Raw genomic sequence first — 27,935 nt, forward strand, 5'->3', positions numbered from 1 at the left:
TCGCCCCGCCCCCGCGTCACGGCGTCCCGCCGCTGCGCCCCCCGCAGTCGCGTCGGCGTCACGGGTTTTCTCCTCGTCCCCGCGGGCTCCGGTTTTGGTTGGTTTGATCTCAGAGTTGGCTACAGCGGGACGTGGGGTCCTGGTCCGGGCGGGCCGGCCGGCAGGGCTGTGGTGAATGAGGTGCAAGCGGTGCCGGGGCCCCGCAGACCAGGTGCGGCTCTCAGCAGCGCCGTGCGACCCTGGCTGAGCTGGCACCGAGTCTGTCTCCGGCGCCCGGCCGGCTCACGGCTCTGGTAGCTCGCCACAGGCGCGGTCGGGAGGAAATTTCTCCCCAGCTCAGGTCGGCAGCGAGCTTGGGCGTGTCACCCCCCTCTGCGGGCTGGGGCGCGGGTCGCTCGCCAGGGCTTCCTGGGTGCCCCTCAGTGGCCAGTTCCCCTCCCATGGTGGGGCCCTCAAGCGCTGGGGCCCCTCGGGGCCTCCTGTTCTCTGCCTTGGCACGTAACAGCCTGGGGCCTGTGGGCTGTAATGCTGGGTCTGATTTCGGCCGTTGGGTTTAGCGTGCGGCCGCCCACAGGGGCGCTCAGGCTGGCGGGCCCGTCTCTCCTCCAGCTCTAGGGCGCTAGGAACCCAGGCTGTCACATTCCGGGTGAACGCGCGCGATCATTCGACTGACGGTTAAGAGGGAAAATGACAACGCCACCTCCAGAGTGAGGCAAGTGCCTAGTTCATTTTCACAAAAAACAGCTTTGGTGCCTAAGTCTCCTAACTCCAGGAAAGGGATCCCAGCTGTGAGTCACCAGTAGAGCTAAAAGAACAGGGGGACTTGGGGCACCTTAGAGACTAACCAACAGCTACAGCTCACTCACGAAGGCTTATGCTCAAATAAATTTCTTAGTCTCTAAGGTGCCCCAAGTCCTCCTGTTCTTTTTGCGAATACAGACTAACACGCTGCTCCTCTGAAACCTGTCATTAGAGCTAAGTGCCTTGCTGCAGTATAGGCTTAGATGCTGAACTCCGTGAGAGGAGCAGGGCTTAGAACAGACCCCCTCTCATCAGCCTCTCCCCAGGGCTATCTTAGGCAGCTTCCCACCTAGTGTGCTGGCTTTTGTGTATCTTATTTTTAGGTACCTGTAATGCCATGGCCCTGACCCACCTCTAATTCCCTTTCACCGAGACTCCTGTAAGAACTCACAAAGATTCCAATCACCTTCTCAAACAAAAATCTTTTAATTCACTTTTCATCAAGCTGGCAAAAAAGTTTGCCCAAAACAATACAAAGGCTTTCATCAGTTCCAGCTCCACATAGTGTTCCATCCTGGGCTTCCCTAGCTCACTGCCAGGCCTTCTGCCTCTAGCCAGCTCAACAACACCCCCTTTATATTTGAATCACTTGGGCTCATCTTGCATTGTATCCCTGTACAGGAGAGGGAGCTAGGCACCTAACGCGGGCTTTGTAAATCCCATTGTTGTAGAAAAAGTGATTTTCTAGGCATCTAAAAGTAAGGCTTTGTAATTCCTAAGTCCCTTTCTGGATCTAGGCCTTTAGGAACAAGAACATACGTGTGTGTGTGTGTCTCTCTCTCTCTTTCTTTATCTCTCACACACCAACAGAAGTTGGTCTAATAAAATATATTACCTCCGTCACAATGTATGTATGTTTGTTAGTCACCAGGACTCAACAGAGCTAGAAAAGAATGGCACAATCTCAGCTCTTTTCCGAACATTTCAGAGAGCCTTGTCAGCGCAAAAAGAAAACAAAAAGTCTGGGGATCCTCACAGCATTCCAAGACTGGGATTAATAGTTTTCTTGTCTGCTTAGTTGCTGGCGAAAGAAATCTGTATGCTACATCAAAAGTGGGCAAGTATTGAGATCAGCATATAAAATATCCATTCCCAGAATTTCTATAAGGTTCTCACTCTGCATGGCACTAACTTTTCCTATAAGCTCAGCTAAGTCACGTAAGAATTTACAGATTCTCACTTCACTGAGCTCTGCCCCATTCTCTCACTAACTGAGACAAATTTAAAAGCAATTCAAAGCAATTAACTAATACCTAAATGTAAGTTCCACAGGTTCTGTAACCTCTAAGGGTGACAAATGCTTCTTTTTCCAGCTCCCCCTCTAGGTTTATAGAACACACGATGGTGGACCAAATAGTATTCTGATGGCTTCTCTAGTAAGTAAAGCTGGAATAACATTCACCTGTATCTACCTGTGTAGGCCCCTTACTAGATAGATATGGTAAAATTGTTAATAATGATGCATAAAAGCCAGAGGTGTTCAGTAAATAGTTCTGTGTTTTGAAATAAGCAGGATCACATGAGATAGATGAACTACTTTCTGTCCATTAGTAACTAAGGAAGATGTTAACCAGCATCTACATTTTTAAATCAGCAGATAAGCAGAGAGCTTATGATCGAAGTATAAGACAGAGACAACAAATGGATACCGGCAGATGGGGGACTACAAGGAAAAAAAGAGACACTGTTGGTCAGCATGATTGGCAGCGATCTCACGTCTCAGCCCAGCAGCCTAACTGTTGCTAAGCTTGTTGCTTACAGTATCTGAGCAAAAGGAAGTTATGAGGAGGGTTTTGAAGGAGGACAATGAGTTGGCTTTGCGGATGATTATGGCGAGCTCCTCCCAAGCATGAAGGGCAGCATGAGGAAAAAAGAGGCTGCTTGTTGAAAATTTAACAAGTGGGTGAGGGAGGCTAGCATGAGCTGATTGGAGGTGAGTGCTGACAGCAAATGAGAGATGACAGCTAGAGTACAGACAGGTTTCAGAGGAGCAGCCGTGTTAGTCTGTATTCGCAAAAAGAAAAGGAGTACTTGTGGTACCTTAGAGACTAACAAATTTATTTGAGCATAAGCTTTCGTGAGCTACAGCATCCGATGAATTGAGCTGTAGCTCACAAAAGTTTATGCTCAAATAAATTTGTTAGTCTCTAAGGTGCCACAAGTACTCCTTTTCTTTTTGAGAGTACAGATAGACAGTGAAGAGCCTTGAAATAGAAGACAAGCAGCTTATATTTGATGTTTTAGAGAAAGGTGAGCCAGTGGAGGGATCCAGAGAACGGGGTGACGTGGCCAAAGCAATGAGCTAGAAAAATGATCTTTGAAGTAGCACTCCGAATGGATGTGACAGAACTGAGGGGCAATGCAGGAAGAGACCAGGTGATGGTCAGAGAGGGAGGATTCAGCAACAGCGAGATCAGAGCTTGGTGAACACCAAGTCAAGTGAACAGGCCTTTTGATGAGTGGGAGAGTTCAACCAAGGCTGCAGGTAAGGTTGCCACATCCCTTTCTTAATGATTCCAAGTGTTCTGTAGCTTTTTTGAGTGTCACTGCATATTGAGTGGATGTTTTCAGAGAAGTATCGACAATGACTCCAAGATCCCTTTCTGAGTGGTAACAGCTAATTTGGACCCATCATTTTATATGCATAGTTGGGATCCCCTCAGGGGTATTGCTAAATCCTTTATGTGTTGCCCTACTGCATTCATTTTATTTGCAACCACTTCTTCATGTATACTATTGAGAACTCCTACCCGCATGCCAATTGTGCCTAATACATCCCTTTTACCTCGGTTCTTGCGGGATCTGGGGACATCATTAAGATTTATCCAATTCTTCCAAACCTCATACTATGGCTGGACAAATTTTGCACAGTGGGGTTCTATTACCAAAATGTTTGCTAAGGTGACACCCACAATAACCCTTTTCAGCATATGGGTTGGATTAATTACCAATTGCTTTTTTACATTGGTTTGATCTACATATGCCCTGCCTAACTTAATTGTACGTGGCTCCAAGACCCACACTTCTAGGGTTTTTACCCCATGGGTTCCGAGGAGGAGCCAAGTTCTTGTCATAGTGGGTTGTATGTTGAGAACTATGTTACCAAGACATCATATAATCATTTTATTATCCCTACATTCTTTGTCCCTATAAATGTCTTGGGAACCCAGGGGCTTTAAAGTACACGTCAGAATAGCCTCCCATTTTCCTCACGGTGTCACTATTCGGAATTTTGCTTCCCACAGACTCTCTTGTCCGGTGTCTGGGAATGAAAGGGAGTGCTGTATCAACCTAAAATTAATTGTCCTTTCCCCCCGGAGCTGTCCACCTAGGGATGTCAGTCCACAGATGAATGCACTGGCTTTCGCAAGCGAGAAAAGAACTCAAATTTGAAATTTGTCATCTATCTGCATTCCCAGGTTCCTGTGTTATCATCTTTTTCTTCTACTAACATGAAGCCCACTCTTGGAAAGTCTGGAGAAGGGAGGGAAATATGGGCTTCCATTTTGTCCCAGTAATGGTGAAACACTCCAAAGAGACACTGGCAGCATTGTCCCCGTTTTCTGGGTCCTTGGAATCAACATTCATTTCTTGTGCATTGTTTACTTTACACCCTGCAGTTATCCATTGATAAGGCTACGTTTTAGTCACAGGTATTTTTAATAAAAGTGATGGACAGGTCACGGGCCGTAAACAAAAATTCACTGGCCCGTGACCTGTCCATGTCCTTTACTAAAAATACCTACCGTGACTAAAACTTGGGTGGGGGATGGCGGGGGTGTTCTGAGGGGCAGTCTGCGGGCACTGGAGGTGCTGGGGGAGGGGGGTTATGTTGACCGGGGACCCCCTCTGGTGCTGGAGGAGAGGGCGGGCCAGGCCACAGCACGTGGCCAGGACCCCCGCTGGTACCTGGGGAGGGGGGGCCGGGCTGCAGGACGTGGCCCAGGACCCCCACTGGTACTGGGGGATGGGGAGGCCACGCTGGTGCTGGGGGAGGGAGGGTTGGTGGGGCTCCCTTCCCGGTGTTAGAGAATGAGCAGGCTGACCCAGAAGCGGATTGAGTAGATGGGCTTCTTATTGCAGTACTTGTTCCCCTTGACGCAATTGTTGAGTAAGCCCTGAGTTAATCACATCATACCCTTTTATCTAAATTAATAGGTAAATACCTACATTTACTATAACACCCCCAAAACCGTTATTTAGTAATATGAATACCCATATACTGAATGTAATTATCTCCGCCCCTGTTCACTATTTACAGCATTAAGCATATTCTACAGAAATTTTTACCTTGAAAATACATTTCTTTGCAATAATTCTTTGCAAATACATTTCTTTGCAATAATAAATCAGCAGTTTGCAGGGAAGGGAGGAAGGGGCCATGACCCTGAGCTCATTTATGTAGCTGGGAAAGGAAGGGGGGGGGGGAGATAACACTTCTTTACAGAAAGGGTATTCTCTAGACCTCCCACATTCCTTATGCAGGTGCAACACTTATCTATCCTTAACAAGCAGAAGGGAAAGGAGAGGGATGGCACTTTATCAAGTGCAGAAACAGTGCCTGCCCGTGCTTCTACTCCCTAATACCATGTCAGCACACCAGCGGTTTCCCAGGTCTTTACTTAACCCGTACATATCCCAACACCCGGCAGCGCGTCCCTGCTGCTCCTGCCACAAGCACTGGCTGCCGCAGCTCCCATTGGCTGGGAACCACAGCCAATGGGAGCTGCGAGGGCAGGGCCTGCGGACGCCAGCAGTGCATGGTGTGGAGACACCCCCCCACACACACCCTTCTGCCGCCTAGGAGCTGTAGGGAGGCTCCCCACCCCTAGTAACCACCCCCACAAACCCCTAGCCCTGAGCCCCCTCCCACACATCCAAACTGCTGCTGCTGCAGAAGTCACGGAAAGTCATGGAATCCGTGATCTCCATGACAGACTCGCAGCCTTATTCATGGATAGTCTCCTCATGCCTCGAATACAACAGGTTCCAGATTCACACCATCAAAGGAGCAGGGCTGCAATCCAACCATCAATAAAAGCAGTACACAAATGTGCATTGTCTCCAATAGCTGCCAACATCTATGCCATTAGTAATCTAAAATACAAAGCAGAGTAAAGGTTCTCAACGTTTTTCTCTCTACAGGAGCACTAACACGTGTATGCCCATTACAACGGACCAGTTCAGTGAACGGCGGGACTTTCCCTTCCCCCCAGGCCAGACAGAGACATTCCCCTTGAGGCTTCATTTTATACATCAATACAAATAAGTTATGTATTGCCCCTCAGGTGTAGTTAGCCCCCTGACATGGGTTGTTACCACCCATTACCTTGTACATATTTGTTTGAGCTACTATCCATCACACTTAAAACACTCTTTCCATGATTTCATCTGTGAGGAATGGAACCATTTTAATCATGGCTTGTTTTATTTGCTTGCCCAGATTTCTACCTGCTATACTGTTGGGCTGGCTTTTTCCACAAGGGTCACTGGGCCTTCTCATTTCATCTCCAGACAATGGTCCTTTTCTGCAAATTTTCTATACATTACCTGGTTGCCAACTGTGGCGGTTCAATGACAAGACAGAACACAGCTTTAAGCAAGCAAACAGGTTGGTCTGCTAACGGACTGGACTGATCCTGTCAGCTTTCCACCCTCTCCTTTATTCTTTCTCTCCCCCCGCGCATTACATTCTCCAACAGATAAAAGGAATACACTGGCTTTGTTTAACATTCTTATTTACCAATTTCTATCTACTGCATTCCTTGCTCTTGGGCCTTGAGCCCAGTCCTGGGAGGCTTCCCAGGGTTCATGTCATCTGGGCGAGATTCCAAGGTTCATGCCCTTGAGAGGAGCTGTGTGTGCACAGCTCCAGCACAACACTCCGGGTGTGCCCTGAATGTTGCCAAGCGCATGAACCCTGTATGAATCCCACAGCCAACATTCCATTCAATCTTCCAGTTGCCTTCCCTGGAGTAACATCAAACTCGAAAGAGTACTAGCGGCTTTCCATAATGCCAAGCCAGCCGCCGCCCTTATAGCATCTTTCTTTGGTTTCAACTTCATCTGCACTTCAAACCCCTTACAAGAGGACTCAAGTGCCTCCTTTCCCTGGAAGGCATGCTGTCCCTATGGGCACAGACCTTGTTCTGCTACCCATTTAGCGAGGGTAGGCTCCTCACCTAGCCCCCATTCTTCAGGGTCCCCTTCCTTGGTGTTTGGGGTGGTCATTCTGCCAGTAGGTTGCTAACCTTGGTCAGGCAGAAGGACAACAGTATCATGTCCTGCTATGATTTACTGTGTTAGGCTCGATTGATTTGGTCCAAACGACCTTAGGGTACCTGTTCTCTCCTCCCCATCGGGGTAAAATGGCCCTCTACGGGTTAACGGGACCGTGTCCCAGTAAAGGAGCTTTTATCACACAGTAAACATTCTTAAACATGTACATTTATTAGCAATCAACAGTTAATCGACAGACTACACATGCCAAGCATCTGATGTTCACCACTCCCAGTAAAGCAGATGGGTGTCTCCCAGTGGCCAGTCAGAATCCGATCTCGTCTGGGGCTCTGGCTTCCACTCAGTTAGTTGTGCAAGGGTTAAAAATGCTAGCAGCTTTGGTCTTGAGCTGTAGCCCAGAGGTAAGTTTCAAAGAGCTTGTTTCCTGACCCTCATTATAGAGTTAAAATGCGGATTTCTCTTATCTCTGCCATAACCAATTAGTTTATTCAAAGTATAGCTATGCAAAACACTCACCAATCATTTTCACTATACAAAGATTCACATGCCTAAGACTGCCTACTCATTAGTGTAGTAAGAAGAGGGCCTGAAACATAAGGCCTTGTATTAGAGGCCTGGGCTAAAATAATGGCCAAAATTTGCTGCTACTCCTCCTGAGGGCATTCTGTGCCAAAAAAATAATAATTCTGCACACATTTTAAAATTCTGCAAGTTTTGTCCATAAATGCAGAGGCTCCAGCATGGCAGTGGGGAACACAGGCCACTGGCTGCGCAAAGGTGGGAGATCACCCTGCAGCCTCCCCACGCCCACCCCGGGGACATGGACTCAGTGGTGAGGCTGCATCCAGCCCTGACACAGCACAAGGCCTGGAACTGCCCCAGAAATTCCCTGGGGCCCTGCCCTTCTGTGCCAGGCGCACCAGGTGTGGGGCAGACAGGCTCAATCAGGCAGGATCCAAGTGTGGAAGGGCTCAGTGTGGGGGGATCCAGGTGTGGGGTGAGAGGATTCTGTTTGGGACAATCTGGGTGCAGGCAGCTCTGCGGGGGGATCTGGATGCACAGAGGCTGGGGGGGTGGTCAAGGTGCAGGGGCAATGGGACTCTGCCGTGGCTTCTAGATGAAAGTGGTTGGGGCTCAGTGAAGGGGTCTGGGGGTCTCAGCTGGGGGATTTGGTTGCTGGGGGAATGGGGCTTGGTGGGGTGGGTGTCTGTGTGCAGCTATTTGGAGGTCAGTGTCGCAGGAATCTGGATGTGGGGGCTCAGGGTGGTGCAGGGGGTAGGGCTCATCAGGGTGGTTGAGGGCAGGGAGCTCCATGGGGGGTGGTCTGGGTGCAGGGGTATAGATCCGGAGGCAGGGGGTCTGGGTGCACGGGGCTCCAGATGCAGGGGTTGAGGTTCAATGGGGTGGGGTTTGGGTATGGAGGGCTAGGGGGGTTCTGGGTGTACGGGATGAGGCTTGGCAGGGATGTCTGGGGTATGGGAGGTCTGGATGCACAGGGGTTGGGCAGATGGGGGAGCAGCTCCCCGTACAGTGACCCTTCCCCCCCAGCTGGAGAGCAACGGGGGCAGGAAGCAGGGGAGAATGCTGAGCTTCCTGCAGTTGGGGGAGGATTGTGGGGGTGGGTCTGACACAGCCCTAGTCACTCCTTGCAAGGGAAGAGGAAGTCCCGTCCTCTCCAGCTTCCAGTCCAGCCAGGAATAGCAGCTGATCCCAGCTCAGGGTAGGAGCCACTGGCTGGGGTATCCCCAGCCCTGCAGTGATCTACCTCTCTGCAGGCTGCTCTGGGTACCTGAAATGGTGTACCTGCGCAGCTAGGGAGTGGTGCTTGACTGGTCTTGCAGCTTCTCTTTGCTTCCCTGTCAGAAAATCATTTTTTCTGCAGGGAAGCAAAGAAATCTACAGGTGACATGAATTCTGTGCATGTGCAGTGGCGCAGAATTCCCCCAAGAGTAAACGATTAAGTCTCACAAAGGGGGTCACGAAAGTGCACAAGGCCACGTGGCTGAGTGTATTTTTATCACTTAGCCAGTTATAGAGGTATAAAACAAAGAATCACAAGTCCGCCTGCGTATAGGCCTTCTCTCACTAGGATAGTCTGAGGCCTTGTTCTTAGGCTAAGGCCTTTGGCTAAGTAGCAGGGGCAGCCATAAGCTGGGAAGCGTACCTTACATCCCAAACCAGCAACACTGAAATAAGGTGGTATTGGGCTGTTAGGAAGATGATCCTGTCCTGTTAGTGCCCATCACCACCAGATAAAGAAACAGATCTTAAGATGGTTAAAGAAAACTTAGTTTGATAGCATCCTGTCTGGCAAGAAATCACTTATCAATGGTTTTGGTTGTGAAACCCTCATTTCTGTATCGTTTTATCTTTATGGCCCCCACTTTTCTATTGTTAATCTGTCTGGTTCTCTAATTGAGCATAAGCTTTCATGGTAAACCCCCCACTTTTTCAGATATATGGAGTGAAAATTACTCCATGCATCTGAAGAAGTGGGGTTTTTACCCACGAAAGCTTATGCTCAAATAAATCTGTTAGTCTTTAAGGTGCCACCGGACTCCTTGTTGTTTTTGTGGATACAGACTAACACGGCTACCCCCTGATACTTGGTTCTCTAATTGTTTCTGTCTGCTGTATAATTAATTTTGTTAGGTGTAAGTTAATTACGGTAGTGGGATATAATTGGTTAGAAAATTATGTTACAATATGTTAGGATTGGTTAGTTAAATTTCAGTAAAATGATTGAATCATAGAATCATAGAATATCAGGGTTGGAAGGGACCTCAGGAGGTCATCTAGTCCAACCCCCTGCTCAAAGCAGGACCAATCCCCACTCAAATCATCCCAGCCAAGGCTTTGTCAAGCCTGACCTTAAAAACTTCCAAGGAAGGAGATTCTACCACCTCCCTAGGTAACGATTGGTTAAGGTATAGCTGAGAATATTACTATATAAACTGGGGTCAAACAGGAAGTGTGTGTGGGGAAATTGGAATCATGTTTGGCAAGAGGGGGAACGGGAACAGGGGATAGGGAATGGGTAACAGAGACACAAGCAAGGCTCTGCGGCGTCAGAGCTGGGAAGGGGGACATGAGATAAATGCTTTGCGGCATCAGAGCTAGAAACAGAACACTGGGGAACAGAGAGACGCCCGACTGGTGTGAAGGTCTTCAACATATGCTTGCTTGGAAACTAACCCCAATAAACAATGCATTGTTTGGACTTTTGGTCTTCTGCTTTCTGTCTGTGTGACAAGAACCAGGGGAGAGGGTGAAGAGAAAGCCCTCTAACATCTTGGTGCCGTGACTTGGATACATTATGTCGGACAGGTGAGTGGCAGCCAGGTAAGTCCCCCTCCCCAACAGTCTTTGCAGCTGCTTGGAGGGGGTATGGCAGGCTCTCATGATGGTAGTTGCGGATTCTGGCAAGCCGGGGTAATGGATTTTTTTACAGAAGAATCAGGGCCTATTCAAGGTGCAGGGGTCAACCTGGGGTGAGATTAAAAAGGAAATGGGGGCAGTGTTAGGGGACCCAGAGGGATGGGGGCTTGCTGAGGAGCCCACCCTCCTTGGTAAATGGGTAGCGGAAGGAGGTCCATGGCCATGGGGACAGGATGCCTTCCAGAGAAAGAACGCACTGAAGTCCGCTTGTAAGAGGTTTGAAGTAAAGGCAGCATTATTGGAAGCTGCCAGGAATCTTTCAAGTTTGGTGCTAGTCCAGCGAAGGCAACTGGAGGATTGTAAATTAGTTAGAGGTGGTTAAAGATGATTTGGCACAACAGGGTTTGGAGTCAAAAGCAGAGTTAACAGACCACCTTAAAAGACAGGAGCTGGGACTTGGTCCTAGGGGAGTAGAGAAAAAAAAAGTTTCAAAGTGAAAAATGGCAGGGTTTGCAGGAGCAGGTAACAAACCCCACTCCTCTCCTAGAGCCAGGATAGGAACCTGGGGGTAAAGGTCCCAGGGAGTCCTACTCTTGGCTCAGAGCTAACTATACCCTTTTCTTTTTCTTCTTCTTCTCCTCAGTTTACTTAATTTGCTACTGTTACCCCGAACTTTAAACTGACCTCACAGGGTTAATGGGTTGCTTTCCACACCCACACACACCCCTCCACACTTTTGTTTTCTGAAGTTTTAATGGAGCGTACTTTGGATATTCATGTGAAATGTTTGGGGCTTTTTTTTGTTTGTTTTTGTTTTTAAAAAGCATGACAGAAGGAAGTTTTTGGTTTGATGATAAAACCCAGTATGTAAATGTAATTATTTGTGCAACTCGGTACAGTAACATTCGGTGGAACCCTGGTAGTTAAATTATAAAAGGGGGTCAAGTAGCTACTACCACCACTACGTTTTTGTCCTCAGGATCCTTTATAGCTATTCTGAGGGGAAATGGGCCCTTTTCCCACAGAAAAAGGGACTGCTGCAGGCAGCAGGCAGAGAGATAATCTGATCAAAATTATTTGACTATTGGGTGATGTAATCAAAATCACTAAAGGAACATAAAGGATTTCTATTGGAACTTAACTTGACTGTCTCTGATTGTACAAGATGAGAGTGTAATCAGGGTACAGTTGTGTAAAAAATAATAATAGCAGTGCAAGGAATGTTAAGAAAAAGAACATGTATTTGTGTGTGTGTGTGTAAAAATATATATTGTGTAAATATGTGAGTTTTTAAGGACCTAAATCAACACTCCTGGTTTGTAAAACTCTTGTTTTGTAGGTTTAAAGATGAATTGGTTTTGTTTTGAAATAATATCACTAAAAATCCATTTGACTCTTTCATTCAAAGTTGCAAAACTGACAAGACACTTTTTGCCAGACACAGTGTTGTTTGGCTTTGGTATTTAGCATTTAACCCTTAAGGTACCTCAATGCTTTATAAAGTTTAATATGTTTTTAAATAAAGACCAGAGTTGTGGCTGTGGTGGGAGGCAGCTGGGGCTGGGGGAGACATTCTGGATCTTTTTGTGTGTGTGCACAGGAAAAAAAAAAAAAGAAGGGAAAGGGGAGCAATGTTGGGAGCACTGAGCCTTGGGATAGCTCTGGATGATCGGACTGTCGCTTTGGTGAGGGTGCAGGAGAACTCTGTGGGCATGGGGGAGGCAGTTACACCTTGTGTGAAAGTTGATGTGACTAATATAATGTTGTAGAGTTGAACTGTGGAGGGGGTGTGCATTTTCCCAGAACATGTGCCGTGTATATTGTAGAAGGGGTAAAAGAAATGCAAACAAAACATGCCACGTAATTAAAATCCTATTAGGGCTCCAAAAGGAGCCACAATAGGTTGTGTTTTCTTTTTCAGGTGGCTGTGTGTTTTAGAAGCTGGAGTTAAAAGTGAAAAGTAATCAGAACTCTGGTGGAAATCAATGGTGTCCTTTTTAAGACAGAGTCTTTGAGCAGCTAATAGCTTTGGATCCAAAAGAAAGCCAGAAAGCGTCTATGTGGATGCAATTTACCTAGCTGGTAGGGGAAGGAGAGAACTGCCCATAAATGGCAGCATGAAGGAGCTGCAAATAATAAATATACCTGGTCAGCAAACAAGCTACTTGTAAGCATGACGATTCAGATTATGGTCCTCCAGGAAAGGGAGGTGGTAAAATAAGTCAAGCCTGAAAATAAAAGGGAAGAGGTTACTCTTAAGAGGGGTGTGTGTGTGTGTGTGTGTGCACAACACCCCTACCTTGTAATTTACCAAAACCCCAAGGATATAGTTAAAGTGTATGCAAAGATTTCAAGAGGGTAATGAACACACTGGCCTCAAAGACAAATTGTCTAAATAAAGGGCATGGTATAACAAGATACTTATAAACACCCACTGGTAATATATTTGATGCTAATGTTATTGTTAGTTCATATTGCAATAATTCTTCTCACCTATTATCTGTGAATAAACTTAAAGGTAGGCACAGCAGAGAAACCATTACAAACGTGGTCTGTTGTAGAAGAGGGGAAACTAAGGTACACCACCTCATGAATTTCATTAATGAACACTGGGATAATTCACTAGCCTGACTATAGAACAAAACAAGGACAGTGTGGAGGTAATTCTTCTGTTTTTCCTGCAATTAGCAAGGAGACTGGTGTGAAGGGCTTTGGAATATGCTTGCTTGGAAACTAACCTCAATAAACATTGCATTGTTTGGACTTCTGGTCTTCTGCTTTCTGTCTGTGTGACAAGAACCAGGGGAGAGGTTGAAGGGAAAGCCCTCTAACAGCTGGTACACAAGGGTTGTTCATGATGCGAGCTATGATGTAATTCATTGCTTGAAATTTGTCTGTTGGCAGGTCTGCCCGTACTGTGATAGAGTTTAGGGTTGCCCAATGAAGTCCAATGATTGAGCGGCGTTGAGGATCGACTTTCTGATGTTGATGCTGACCCCCAGTGAAGAAAGGAGATTGAGTAACATAGGAGTTGACGTGTAGGCTTCCTGGTGGGACCTAGTAGCAAGGAGCCAGTCATTGAGGTATGGAAAAATAAGAAGATCATAATGCCTGATGTGAGCTGCTACTATGGAAAATACTTTGGTGAAGACTCTGGGAGCGGTAGCTATCCTGAAGAGTAGTCGTCTGTATTGGAAATTATCAGAGCCCACCATAAATCTGAGAAAATGCCCTTGGGTGGGGTTAATATGGATGTGGAAGTAAGCAACCTTCATATCAAGAGCCATGAACCACATGTCTTTTTCTAAGGATGGAATTATTGCTGCCAATGTGACCATGTGAAACTTGAGTTTGCTGATGAAGCAAATGAGGTGACGGAGGTAGAGAACTGGTTTCCAATCACCTTTCTTCTAGGGTATTAGAAAGTAAGTTGAGTAGAACCCTGTTCCTTGATATTGCAGAAGAACGTGTTCTGTTGCTCCGCATTATAATAAGGAGTTCATTTCTTGGGCGAGAATACTGTCATGAAAGTGGTTCCTGAAGTGGGATGGAGAGGGGGGTCTTGGAGGAGGTAGCAATACAAAAACTCACTTGTATAGTCACAGAGGATGACATTCATCACCCCTTTGTCCACTGTTATCATCCTCTGTGAGTGGAAAAAGAATGCTAAATGACCCTCAAATGGAGTAGAAGGGTCACAAGATGTTAGGCTTGGTTGCTGGCGGCTCTCGAGCTCACGTGAAAAATATCTCCTGGCTTTTGGTTGAGTTTGAGATGTTGAAACCTGAGTAGGGGGCCTGGGGAAACAGGATCTTTGGACCTTTTGTGGCTTGTGTGGAGGTTCATAGGGTCTCTGTTGGTAAAAATGTGGAGACCAATACCTTGGTGTGAACAACTGATGCCCAGGGAGCGAAAGGTAGCCCTGGAGTCTTTTAGAGTATGAAGAGACTCATCTGTCTTCTGTTTGAAGAGGTGAGATTAATCAAAAGGGAGGTCCTTGATGGCATTCTGGGCCTCCCTGGGAAAACCAGAAGCATGAAGTCAAGACTCTCTTTGCATCATGATGCCCATAGCCATGGCCCTGGAGGAAGTATCAGCTGCATCCACTGTGGATTGGAGGGCAGTTCTGGCTATCAGTTTCCCTTCCTTGATAAGGAGATGAAAGTGGTATGGTCTTGCTGTGGGAGACTATTAGCAAATTCCTCAAATTTAGTCTAAATTCAGGAAGTCTGTCTGAAGTTTGTAAGAATGGTAGGACAAGGGAACAGACTGCCTATGGAGGTCGTGGAAGTTCCTTCACTGGAGGTTTACAAAAGGAGGCTGGATAGCCTGTCTTGGATGGTTTAGAGTAGACAACAAATCCTGCATTTTGGCAAGGGGTTAGACTAGATGACCCCTGCGGTCCCTTCTAAGCCTATGATTCTATCTTATCCCTTTTTGGGCCCAAGATATTCCCTTATCAGCACATTTCCCTAAATTAAGTGGTTTGGGAAAGCAATATATACAACTAGAAACAAAATTATGACGTTTTGGAACATAATACATTTTGAATTTACTCCTTCACTATAACCCAGTTTTCTCTCTTACCATAGAGCAGTTCATACTCCTCAGGTTGAATGGAACAGGGCTCTTTACTCACTCAATCTGTTGAATCTGGCAGAGGCAGACTAGCACTGGTACACATGCCTTACAATGAAGGTCTTCGGTCTGGTGCTTCGCATTTGCATGATACACCAAACCTTAGTCTTATCGTCTGGGATTAATTCACTGGAAGAATATTTCACTTGTATCTTTCCCCAAATGAACAGAATTTTCAGCAGAAAGGAATCATGACAACATGTAGCAGTTTGGAGAGATCGTCCTGCTTTCACAGAATTCACTTGTTTGTACAACAGGCCATTTCTGGATTACGCACTTAAATCTTCCATACTTTAGTTATTTTAATCTGTCTTCTCTGTGCTAAAGGTGTGTGTGTGTGTGTATTATAATGTTACTACTACAACCTGTGACGTAAGTTAAGACCCCACAACCATCCTGACTAAAATAATTAAGATACCATATAATGTCCCATTAGGGCTAGAAAAATTAGAGAAGCCCTAAAACAAATTCAGCATGGAGCTCTCACATGTTGGAATTGTTTCTCTTTGTCACACCTGTCACTTCTACTAAACACACCAAAATATCCACTTTATGGCCTTTGTTCTCATTCCAGCCTTTGCCACCCTGTCTCTTGCTTTAGCAAAGTACTCCGACATGCACCGGCCATCCTGCTATCTGCCCTTTGTCTGGAATGGGTGGGCTCCCTTCATGTATGTCTTATTTGTGCAGCTGACAACTCCATGGGCACACAGGAACTGGGAATGGGTGGGAGAGAAATGAAAGAGCTGATTGGCTCAATTCTGCACAAAAATTAGGAAGCTAGTTAAACAGAAATAAAAGGAACAATCACATAAGAGAAATGCCTGCAAGCTGCAGGAAAACACTGCAATAGAGGCTCAAAGTATACGTATACCCCAAATAAAACAAAACAAACAGTAAGAGTACCAAAAAACCCTGCCACCATGGCTAAACAGCAGAGAAAAGAGACGGTTAGAGGCAAAAAGGCATCCTTTAAAAACTGAAAGTCAATCCTACTGAGGAAAATAGAAGCATAAATTCTGGCAAATGTAAAAGTATAATTTGGCAGGCCAAAAAAGAATTTGAAGAGCAACTAGCAAATGACACAAAAACTAACAGAAAATTATTATTTTTTAAAGTATATCAGAAGCAGGAAGCCTGCCAAACAATCAGCAGGGCCACTGGATAATCAAGATGCTAAAGGAGTGCTCAAGGGAAAACAAGGTCATTGAAGAGAAGCTAAATGAATTTTTTGCATTGGTCTTCACTGCAGAGGATGTGAGGGAGATTCCCATATCTAAGCCATTCTTTTGACAAATCTAAGGAACTGTCCCAGATGCAGGTGCCACCAGAGGATGTTTTGGAACAAACTGATAAATTAAACAGCAATAAGTCATTAGGAGCAGATCGTTTTCACCCAAGAGTTATGAACGAACTCAAATATGAAACGGCTCGACTACTAACTGTAGTATGTAACCTGTCACTTCATTCAGCCTGTGCCAGATGACTGGTGAACAGCTAATGTAAGACTGATTTTTTTAAAAACACCAGAGCCAATTGTGGCAATTATAGGCCGGTGAGCCCAACTACAGTACCAGGCAAATTGGTTGAAACGACAGTAAACAACAATTATCAGACATATAGATGAACACGGTATGTTGGGAAAGATCAATACAGCTTTTATAAAGATAAATCATGTCTCACCAATCTATTAAAATTCTTGGGAGGGTGTCAACAAGCATTTGGAGAAGGGGGATCCAGTGGATATAGTGTACTTAGATTTTCAAAAAGCTGGATCAGTAACTGGCTAAAAGACAGGAAATAAAGGGTAGGAATAAAATGGTCAGTTTTCACAATGGAGGGGGTCCCCAAGAATATGTACTTGGACCAGTGCTGTTCAACATATTCCTGAGTGATCTGGAAAAAGGGGTAAACAGTGAGGTGGCAAAATTTGTAGATGATACAAAATTACTCAAGATAGTTAGGTCCAAAGCAGACTGTGACGTTACAAAGAGATCTTACAAAACTGATGACTGGGCAACAAATGGCAGATGAAATTCAGTATTGACAAACGTAAACTAATGCACACTGGAACACAGAGTCCCATACAAATGATAGGTTCTAAATTAAGTTATCACTCAAGATCTTGGAGTCATTGTGGATAGTTCTTTGAAATCATCCAGTGTGCAGTCGCAGTTAAAAAAGCATGTTAGGAAGCATTAGAAAAGGGATAGATATAAGAAAATATCATACTGCCACTATATAAACCCATGACACAAACACACCTTGAATAAACCATGCGGTTCTGGTCATTCAATCTCAAAAAAAAAAAATTAGAAGTCAAAAAGATATTAGGACTATGAAACAGCTTCCATTTGAAAAGAGATTAAAAAGATTGGGACTGTTCAACTTGGAAAAGAGACAATTAAGGGGGAGTGTGGCAGAGCTCCGACCTTGTCCCCATGGGTCCCGCGCTTACAGGCGGTTTATGCTAGCCTCAGAGGCTCACTGCAACCCTCCATGTAGCCATTCTCTCTCTAGGGCCAGGGTTACAGTCTACTGAGCCCTTTTCATCATAAGCCAGCAAGGAGGTTGGTGAGAGAATTCCCACAGTCTCTGTTGTCCCTACAGGTTTATTCCAGAACAGTTTAGCCTCCTGTCCTGACAGGGTCCTGTCTTCCTCTCCCAGGAGGAGTTTCTGTAGTGTCGGGTTGTGGGGAACCCAGGCCTGCCCTCTACTCCGGGTTCTGGCCCAGGGACCCTAATGACAGCAGCTGTTGGCAGCCGACCTTTCACTGCCAGAGTTGCTACATTTCCCTGGGCCACTTCCCCACAGCTCTCCCGGTTCTCTCTCTCAACGCCTTTTTCACCCTTACCTTAGGGCTCCTTTTCCAGTGGCTTGAGGGTGGAAGCCTCATTACCCAGCCCTTCAGCCGCACTTCCTCTCCTCTGGCTCTCCTTGGCCTGACGGGAGTTAGCCCTTTTATAGTATCAGAGGGGCCTTAATTAGAGTCAGGTGTTCACATTAGCTTAATGGTCTCACCTGACTCTTTGCAGGTTAATTGGAGTCATGTGTCCACCCTAGCCTGGAGCAGCCCCTGCTCTGGTCAGTCAGGGAACAGAAAACTGCTTATCCACTGGCCATTATATCTGCCTTCTACTACTCTGCTGTACCCAACTGGCCTGGGTCCATCACAGGAGGGCCATGATAAGAGATATACAATCATGAATGCTGTAGAGAAAGTGAATAAGGAAAAAATGGTTACCTACCTTTCGTAACTGCTGTTCTTCAAGATGTGTTGCTTGTGTCCAATCCAAGTAGGTGTGTGAGCGCTGCATGCACGATCATCGGAAGGTTTTTCCCTAGCAATACCTGTCGGGTCGGCTGGCGCCTTCATGGCGGCGTATATAGGTACAGAGGGGAGGCGGGTGGATCTTGGAATGGACATGCTGCAGATGAAGCTTGCGCTCTCATGGAGTGTGCCGTCAATGCTGGGACTAGTATCTTTGCCAGGTCATAGCACGTCCTGATACAGGCCATGATCCAACACGAGATTCGTTGGGATGAGACCGGCAGCCCTTTCATTCTCTCAGCAATGGCGATGAAGAGTTGTGTAGGCTTCTTAAATGGCTTTGTCCACTCAATGTAAAAAAATAGCGCCCACCTAGCATCTAGAGAATGGAGACTGCGTTCCCTGACATTAGTATGCGGCTTCAGGAAGAACACTGGTAGAAAAATGTCCTGATTTGCGTGAAATTGTGAGACTACTTTAGGGAGAAAGGCCAGATGCGGCTGCAACTGCACCTTGTCCTTATAAAACACTGTTTAAGGAGGCTCAGACAGGAAAGCCTTGAGCTCAGACACTCTTCTGGCTGAAGTTATAGCCACAAGAAACACCACTTTCCAAGAGAGGTAAAGCAGAGAACAAGTTGCTAGAGGTTCGAAAGGGAGCCCCACAAGCCTTGAGAGGACCAGGTTAAGATCCCATGGAGGGACCGGTTGCCGCACCTGGGGGTACGGCCTGTCTAGCCCTTTAAGGAAGCATCCAACCATGAAGTTAACAAATACTGACCACCCTGCTGTGCCCAGGTGGAAAGTGGAAATAGCATGATTGCACCATGATTGACGAGACTGCTGCTTTAAATACAGTAAGCAGTCCAGTATAAAGGCAATTGAGGCCTGCAGCAGAGGAATGCCCTTCTGTGCGGAACAAATAGAGAACCTTTTCCACTTGGCTAGGTAAGTGGCACGAGTGGAGGGCTTTTTATTGCCAAGGACAACCTCCCTAACTGAATCAGAACACTGGAGCTCTAATGGGTTTAACCATGGATTTTCCACACGGTGAGGTGGAGAGACTCCAGGTTGGGGTGATGAAGGCGGCTGTGGTTCTGCGTGATGAGGTCCAGAATCATGGGGAAGCCCAAAGCACAACTGGAGTTGCAGCTAGCAAGGGATGTGAAGAGTAACAAGCAGGGTTTCTACAGGTATGTTAGCAACAAGAAGGTGGTCAGTGAAAGTGTGGGACCCTTACTGAATGGGGGAGACAACCTATGACAGATGTGGAAAAAGCTGAAGTACTCAATGCTCTTACACCTGTTGGGCTGGTGTCCCTCTCCGAGACACTTTAGACAGGAATTGTGTGGGTCTCCCTTCAGCATGGGCTTCAGGCAGGACCCAGATGACCTGAGACTGAGGCATGTCCTGGTCCCTGGGACAGGAACAAAGTAGTGGGGGGGGGGGGGGGGGAGGGAGAGGGGGTTAACCCCCCAACTAAAACTTAACTATACCACTTATCACGAACTATAACTTTATCACTAAGACTTTCAACTATTTACAGAGTGAAAAGGAGCATCCACTAGGGAATCATAGAATATTAGGGTTGGAAGAGACCTCAGGAGGTCATCTAGTCCAATCCCCTGCTCAAAGCAGGCCAGCACCAACTAAATCAGGTTTAATCAGCCAGGCCTTAAAAACCTCTACGGATAGAGATTCCACCGCCTCCTAGGTAACCCATTCCAGTGCTTCTGCACCCTCCTAGTGAAATAGTGTTTCCTAATATCGAACTTAGACCTCCCCCACTGCAACTTGAGACCATTGCTTCTTGTTCTGTTATCTGCCACCCCTGAGAACAGCCTAGCTCCATCCTCTTTGGAACCCACCTTCAGGTAGTTGAAGGCTGTTATCAAATCCCCCATCACTCTTCTCTTCTGCAGATTAAATAACCTCAGTTTCCTCAGCCTCTCCTCGTAAGTCATGTGCCCCAGCCCCCTAATCATTTTTGTTGTCCTCTGCTGGACTGTCTCCAAATTGTCCACATCCCTTCTGTACTGGGGGGACAAAAACTGGACGCAGTACTCCAGGTGTGGCCTCACCAGTGCCTAATAGAGAGGAATAATCACTTCTCTCAATCTGCTGGCAATGCTCCTACTAATACAGCCCTTCTTGGCAACAAGGGCACACTGCTGACTCATTATCCAGCTTCTCGTTCACTGTAATCCCCAGGTCCTTTTCTGCAGAACTGCTCCTTAGCCAGTCGGTCCCCAGCCTGTAGCGGTGCATGGGATTCTTCCTTCCTAAGTGCAGGACTCTGCACTTGTCCTTGTTGAACCTCATCACATTTCTTTTGACCCAATCCTCCGATCTGTCTAGGTCATCCTGGACCCTATCCCTACCCTCCAGCATATCTACCTCTCCCCCCAGTTTAGTGCCATCTGTGAACTTGCTGAGGGTGCAAATTCATCCCATCATCCAGATCATTAATAATGATGTTGAACAAAACCGGCCCCAGGACCAACCCCTGGGGCACTCCACTTGATACTGGCTAACGCAAGAAAGAAGCTGCTCCAATGACCGTCACTGGTAGTAAGAAGGAACTGAAGAGTCGGTGGGTCGGCAGCAACCTATATACAACGCCATGAAGGTGCCACTCCAGGGGGCTCCACAGCCGACCCGACGGGTATTGCTAGGGAAAAACCTTCCGACAGTCATGCACGCAGCTACTTGGAATGGACATGAGCAATCGCTCGAAGTATTATTTATCCCTTCACATAACACAAGAACTGGGGTCACCTCATGAAATTAATAGGCAGCAGGCTTTAAAACTTTAGATAAGTTTATGGAGGATTAGTCCATCTATGGCTATTGGCCAAGATGGCCGGGGGACAACCCCATACTCTGGGCATTCCTTAGCCTCTGACTGTCAGATGCTGGGACTTGACCAGAGGGAATGGGTCACTCAATAATTGCCCTGTCTTGTTCATTCCCTCTGAAGCATCTGGCATTGGCCACTATTGGAAGACAGGATACTAGGCCACGTGGATCATTGGTCTGACCCAGTGTATCCATTCTTATGAGCAGCTGCCACTCCTTGGAAGCAGCAGGAATTTTGGGGAGTTGGGGGGGACGGGGACAGGGATGACAAAAAGTTGGCAGCTTTCCTCCCTTCTATGGATCTTGTTGCTGCCTTTCTGTAGCCCCTCCTCCATTGTCCACAGGCCCAATGAAGGGTGAGAAGCGGTCACTGGAGCTGACACCAAGGTCCAGTATAGGGCTGCTGGTTACAGTGCACAAGCGATGACTTTGTCAAGAATGATCAGACACATTCTGGAGATGGAATTTATTGTTATTCCTCCATTGAAAGAAGAGGCAATTTTATTATACCTAGGAAAGTAGCTTTTTCATCCACTGCACGCAGGAATTTGAATCCATGGAAAAAGTGCACCTTCTATCCAATACAACCACTTTTTAAATACATTTGAACAGTGATTAGCTAGCATAAGCATTTGTCACATAAGGAATTAAGTCACCCAAACCTTTTTCACTGTGAATTAGGAGCACAGGGCTGAGGTGCTGCCAATCAAACTGATGAAGGTGAAAAGCTACAATTCACTTTACAAAAAACTGAGAAATTGTCAAAATGTCAAAAGCTACATTCAAAATTTACACAAACTCAAGGGGTGTTTGCTTATGGGGACGAGGGGAATTGCTTTCCCTCAAAGTGTTCTGTCATTTAAAGATAAAATTTAGTGAAAAGGAAAAGCCTTTATACAATATATTCTCCAAATTCAGTCCCACAAGTTATTTTCTTAAAAATTCAGTTCAGTAAATTTAACACACATTTCAGAAGCTAGCTGCATTCAGATCAGGGAACACTGGAAGGATTACTTTAAAAAAAAATAAAAAATAGCTCTGAATTTTGCTTCTGAGATGGAAGCTCTGTCTCTGAACCAACAATGATTCCAGTCAATCTTGCTTTGCATCCTTCAAGGCTTGAAGTCTTTCTAACAGAGGAGGGTGAGAATAATGCCACATTGAAAATATCCAGTCAGAAACAGGAAATCCCAAGTTATCTTTGTTTAATTTGATCAGAGCAGAGTATAGGTCTTTAGCCTTTCCAAGCTCCTTGGCAAATGCATCAGCTTGAAACTCAAATCGTCGGCTCAACACAGTCAAGCAAAAGGAGAGAACCTGTTGTGGAGAAAATAGATGAAAACTGTATAAAATCTCAGCTGCCTACAGTTTCCTTATAGTGTCAGTAAATCATCCAGCAGGAATACAGTCTATCAGCAAACCAGCTGGAAAGTTTTAACATCAGGGCTGTGCAACATTCTGCTTTTGAGCTCAGTCCTCCTTCCCATACCACCAAGTTGGGAACTGTTGTTCCAGGAGAGTTCCCAACCAAGTACCCTGTAGCCAGGGGAAGCACACTTATCTTGAAATTGGTAGACAAGTTCAAATCTCACCTCTACTGTGAGCTAATATTTCAGTGCACTACATAGCCCTTAACACTGAAAATCTTGCACCCCCCCAACCCTAGAAGAAAGTCAAATATTAATTTCCCATTTTACAAATAAGTTAACAGAGGATGCACAAGGCCTCTTCACACACTGCTGGGAGTACAGTCTAGATCATTAATATGGCAGACACATGTCTTATCCAATCAGTCACACTTCTCAGAATAAAAGTGCCAAATCAGTAGGCATTGGTTATCCCACCTCTAACCACCACGTCACAATCAGAGGGAGAGGAAGAATCCGAGAGTTCCATTCTCCAGTATTTTACTCATGTGCAGCAACATTACCCACAGAAAGAGAGTACATCAAGTCTATGGTTAGTCTATGCAGCAATTACTCCTGTCGCTCGGAGGCAGCAAGATTTCAACCCATCACAGATCTCTGAGGAGTTAGGAGTCTTATGATTTTGACAGAACTGTGATAGAACTGTTTAGCAAAAAGAAAAGGAGTACTTGTGGCACCTTAGACTAACCAATTTATTTGAGCATAAGCTTTCGTGAGCTACAGCTCACTTCCTCGGATGCATACTGTGGAAAGTGTAGAAGATCTTTTTATACACACAAAGCATGAAAAAATACCTCCCCCCACCCCACTCTCCTGCTGGTAATAGCTTATCTAAAGCGATCACTCTCCTTACAATGTGTATGATAATCAAGGTGGGCCATTTCCAGCAGAAATCCAGGGTTTAACAAGAACATCTGGGGGGGAACAAGGGGAAATAGGTTACCTTGCATAATGACTTAGTCACTCCCAGTCTCTATTCAAGCCTAAGTTAATTCAAGCCTACGTAAAAGAATAAATGGACACAAATCAGATGTCAAGATTGTGTGTATAAAAAGATCTTCTACACTTTCCACAGTATGCATCCGATGAAATGAGCTGTAGCTCACGAAAGCTGATGCTCAAATAAACTGGTTAGTGTCTAAGGTGCCACAAGTACTCCTTTTCTTTTTGCGAATACAGACTAACGAATACGGCTGTTACTCTGAGAACTGTTTAGAACACTGCTTTATTTAACCCACAGAGTGAGAAAGCACTCTTACAATAGGCTTAATAGCTTAAAAACATAATTTAATTATGGTGTAAAAAACAGATGTTTCACATTTCATTCATTTTTAACATATTTTGAATGATGGTGTCATAAATGGGCAGGTTGGAACGTTAAAGATTCAGCTAACATTCTGGTTAGTAATGGAAGGATCCTGTCACATGGGAGAAGCGCATAGCTACAGCAGCTTCCCCAACATCTACATCAGTGGTTTTCAAACTTTTTTTCTGGTGACCCAGTTGAAGAAAATTGTTGATGTCTGCAACCAAATGGAGCTGGGGATGAGGGGTTTGGGGTGTGGTAGGGGCTCAGGGCTGGGGCATAGGATTGGGGTGCGGGGGTGAGGGTTGTAGGGTGGGGCCGGAAATGAGGGGTTCAGGGTGTGGGACGGGGCTCCGAGCTGGGGCAAGGGGTTGGGGTGCGGGAAGGAGGTCAGGGAGGGGATGAGGGGTTTGGGGTGCAGGAGGGGGTCAGGGATGAGGGGTTTGGGGTGCAGGAAGGGGCTCTGGGTTTGGTGGAGGTCAAGACTGGGGCAGGGGATTGGGGCACGGGCTTACCTTGGGCAGCTTCCACTCAGTGGCGCAGCGGGGTGCACCGCGGACCATGCTGCACCCTGGAAGTGGCCAGCAGCTGGTCCAGCTTCTAGGTGGAGGTACGCAAGTGGCTCTGCATGGCTCTTGCCCGCAGGCACCACCCCCCGCCCCCCAGCTGGATGTTTGGAGCTGGTGCTCAGGGCAGGGGCAGTGCATGGAGCCCCGTGGCCCCCCACTCCTAGGAAGTGGACCTGCTGCTGGCCACTTCTGGGGCACAGCGAGCTGTCAGAACAGGTAGGGACTAGCCTGCATTTGCCGGGCAGCACCGCCAATGGGACTTTTAACGGCCCAGGCGGCAGTGCGGACCAGTCACCAAGACCCAATGCCTTACATTCCATGACCCAGTACTGGGTCGCAACCCACAGTTTGAAAACCATTCGTCTACATAACTAAAGAGAAAAAACAAAACCTAATGCCTTTGCAACATAGATAACAGATTGATCACACACACAAACACATGACACTTTTTCTCCTTCAAGAAAGGCCAGTCCATTGATGTTTATGCTGCCACTTGGGGGACAACATTTTTTGGTGTCTGATAAATAGCTAATGCCTTTGTCTCATGGGCTTTAATCTTTTCTGGAAGTTTTTGACACTCAGTATGCCTTTCTCGTGCTGTACTTTAACCTTGCTTGAGATCTGGAGAAGGAACACTTGGCATGCTAAGAGTACCACCCTGAGCTCCCTGACATTTATGTGCAGGGAGAGTTCTTCTTGGAACCAGAGGCTCTGAGTCCTGAGGTTATTGAGGGGGGCTCCCCACCCTAGGTCCAGCATGTCTGAGATTAAGGTTACCGATGGCTGAGGGTAACAAAGGGCACCCCCATTATTACTGATCTCAGCTCTTTTCACCAGTCCAGGGAGGCGAGGACCAGAGAAGGGACTGTGAGCACTAAGTCCAAGTGGTGTCTGCTCGGGGAGTAAACTGATGCTAGCCACATCTGGAGGGGCCTGAGGCACAGCCCTGCATTCTGAACCACATAACTGCATTCCACCATGTGACCCAGTAGCTTGAGGCAAATCGGAGCTGTCATGATTGGGTGAACCCTGACATTGAGTATCAGGTCCAACATGGTCCAGAATTGGGCCTTCAGCAGGAAGGTCCTAGCTTGGGTCAAGTCGAGCACTGCCTCAGTAAATTCTGTTCTCTGGACTGGGACAAGAGTTGACTTCTGCTTTTTTATTAACAAGCCCAGTGCTTGGAAGGTGGCTTGGACTGTGGTGATGCTATTGATCAGCCAGTTGTCAAGGTACGGGTAGACTTGTATGCCTCACCACCCTGAGGAAGGCTGCTATGACCACCATCCATACTGTGAAAACCTAGGGAGCTGCCGATAGGCCAAATGGAAGGGTGGTGAATTGGCAGTGGTCTTGACCCACTATAAACCTGAGAAATCTTCTGCTCATGGAAGATAGAAATGTGAAAGTATGCATCCTTTAAATCGAGGGATGTGTACCAGTCTCCTGGATCCAGGGAGGGAATGATGGAGGCCAGGGAGACCATGTGGAACCTCAGTTTCTTGAGATATGTGTTGAGGCAACGCTAGTCCAAGATGGGCCAGAGGTCCCCTTTGGCCTTTGGGATTAGGAAATACCAGGAGTAAAACCCCTTCCCTTTCAGACCTTGAGGGAATCTCCTCCACAGCCCCCATATGTAGGAGGGATTGCACTTCCTGCATGAGGAGTTGCTCGTGAGAAGACCCCCTGAAGAGAGACAGGGATGAGGGGGTGGATAAAAATGGAAGGATATTCCGACTGTCACTGTACTCAGGACCCAACGGTCCAATGTTATGTACGACCATGCTGGGCTGAAGAGCAATAGACAGTCCAAAAATTAAAGGGGAGGCAGATCTGAAACAGCGACTAGTACAGTGCCCTTGGGCACACCTTCAAAAGGCCTGCTTGGGCCTGCCACTGCATCTCCGAGACTCCAAATGGAAGGCTGAGGTGGATGGGAGTGGGGTTGCTGCCATTTATAACTTCCACCTTTTCTTTTGTAGGGTTCCTGTCTTGGAGGTGCCAAAAACTAATGAGGGTGCTGGGGCCTGAATTGCTTCCTGGAAGCTGACGGAGCTTACAGGGCTAAGGAACATAGGGTGGACCTTGAGTCCTTCAGGCCATGAAGTCTTGTATCCAAGAAAAGAGAGGAGCCTCCAAAGGGGAGGTCCTGGATAGATTGTTGAACCTCATGAGGAAGGCCATACGACTGGAGCCAAGAACACCACCTCATAGTGACAGTGGAGGCCACTTTCCTGGCTGCCAAGTTGGCAGCATTCAGAGCCACCTGTAGAGAAATATACGCCACATTCTCACCCTTCTCCAAGAGGACAGCAAACTGCTTTGTTGAATCTTCGGGCAAGGAGTTCCACAGATTAAAATCATATCTCCCCAGCAAAGTCTGTTGGTTGGAGATACGTAGTTGAAGGCCACCTGTTGAATAAACTTTCTTCAGAAAAGAGCTAGTCTCTTGGTGTCTTTTTGCTTAGGGATAGTGCTCAACTGGCCCTGCCTGTCCCTTCCGTTTGCTTCAGACACCATCAGGGACCCTTGGGGGGGATGCGAATACAGGTTTTCGAACCTGCTTGCTGGCACATAATACTTCTTCTCTGCCTTGAGGTAGGGGACAGAGAAGAAGGAGTTTGCCACAGGGCCTTGATCAGTCATATCACTACCTCACTGATGGGCAAAGCAACCATGGAGGGAGCTGCTGCAGCCAGGATATCAATAAGGCCGTGTGATGACTTTTTGAGCTCCTCAATTTCCAGACCTAGTTCCGCAGCAAACAGCTTCATTCAGAAGGTTCTGAAGGGCCCTGAAGTCATCCTGTGGAAGCAGGCTAGTGGGTCCCATGACAGCCTCATCTGGGGAGGATGAAGAGGCGGCTTGCACCGGAGGAGGCACTCCTTCCTTTTCCTCAACTATGTCTGCTGGAGCGATCTCCTGGATGTCGGTACTGGGGTCAATAGCGGAGTCGGGGTCCACTGCTGAGCAGGAGGGAATGGTAGCCTCTCTCTCGGAAACCACCAAGTAGGAACAATGGGAGGGAGGGGCCCAATACTGGGGGAAACCCCCCGGGGTTCCAGTAAGGCTACCGCATCAGTCACTGACATGCTGGTAGGGGGATCGGCACCAAAGTCTGGTGGCACATAAGCTGGTGGGCTTTGGCACGTAAGGTTCCCCTTCGGACTCAGAAAAGGAGTCCTCTCAGAAACCACAGTGGAGCGGTAGCTTCTGCCTCCATGCAGTGCTGGGGTTCCAGAGACGGACTGGTGATTGGGATGCCAGGATCAGGGAAGGCTTGACCCTAGAGGGTACCAGGTGCACAGTGCTGAGAAAGGAGCCCAATGCTCCTTGTTCCCTCCCTTGCCTCCAGTCACAAGAGCTAGCAGGTGTCGCACTGGAACTGACAGGACCGGTACAGAAAGAAGATCTCTAGCTGCTTGGAAAGCCTCCAGGATTGATTC

General features: G+C 46.9%; 1 protein-coding gene and 1 long non-coding RNA gene across 11 annotated transcripts in view; one reads left to right on the forward strand and one right to left on the reverse strand.

Annotated features, from left to right (window-relative positions):
* On the forward strand, window positions 1-26,927 carry LOC114020898. 5 transcript variants are annotated; one of them, XR_005222785.2, is made up of 7 exons: window positions 1-211; window positions 2,115-2,177; window positions 3,046-3,286; window positions 5,947-6,412; window positions 13,324-13,502; window positions 13,729-13,844; window positions 26,472-26,927. It is a non-coding gene; the product is annotated as an uncharacterized LOC114020898 (long non-coding RNA). The 5 variants fall into 5 exon arrangements; XR_005222781.2 differs by lacking the exon at window positions 13,729-13,844; XR_005222784.2 differs by lacking the exon at window positions 13,729-13,844 and having other exon boundaries at window positions 6,245-6,412.
* The window catches only part of ZMPSTE24 (zinc metallopeptidase STE24), a 110,205-nt gene continuing 103,908 nt past the window's right edge, over window positions 21,639-27,935 (reverse strand). For all 6 annotated transcript variants that reach the window (XM_037881566.2, XM_037881569.2, XM_037881572.2 and 3 more), the window contains one exon: window positions 21,639-22,504. In XM_037881566.2, coding sequence (XP_037737494.1) covers window positions 22,280-22,504 — 225 coding nt within the window. In that variant the 3' untranslated portion in view covers window positions 21,639-22,279. The remainder of the gene's footprint in view (window positions 22,505-27,935) is intronic.

This window comes from Chelonia mydas, chromosome 19 (genome assembly GCF_015237465.2).
Source record: "Chelonia mydas isolate rCheMyd1 chromosome 19, rCheMyd1.pri.v2, whole genome shotgun sequence".
Taxonomy (NCBI): domain Eukaryota; kingdom Metazoa; phylum Chordata; order Testudines; family Cheloniidae; genus Chelonia; species Chelonia mydas.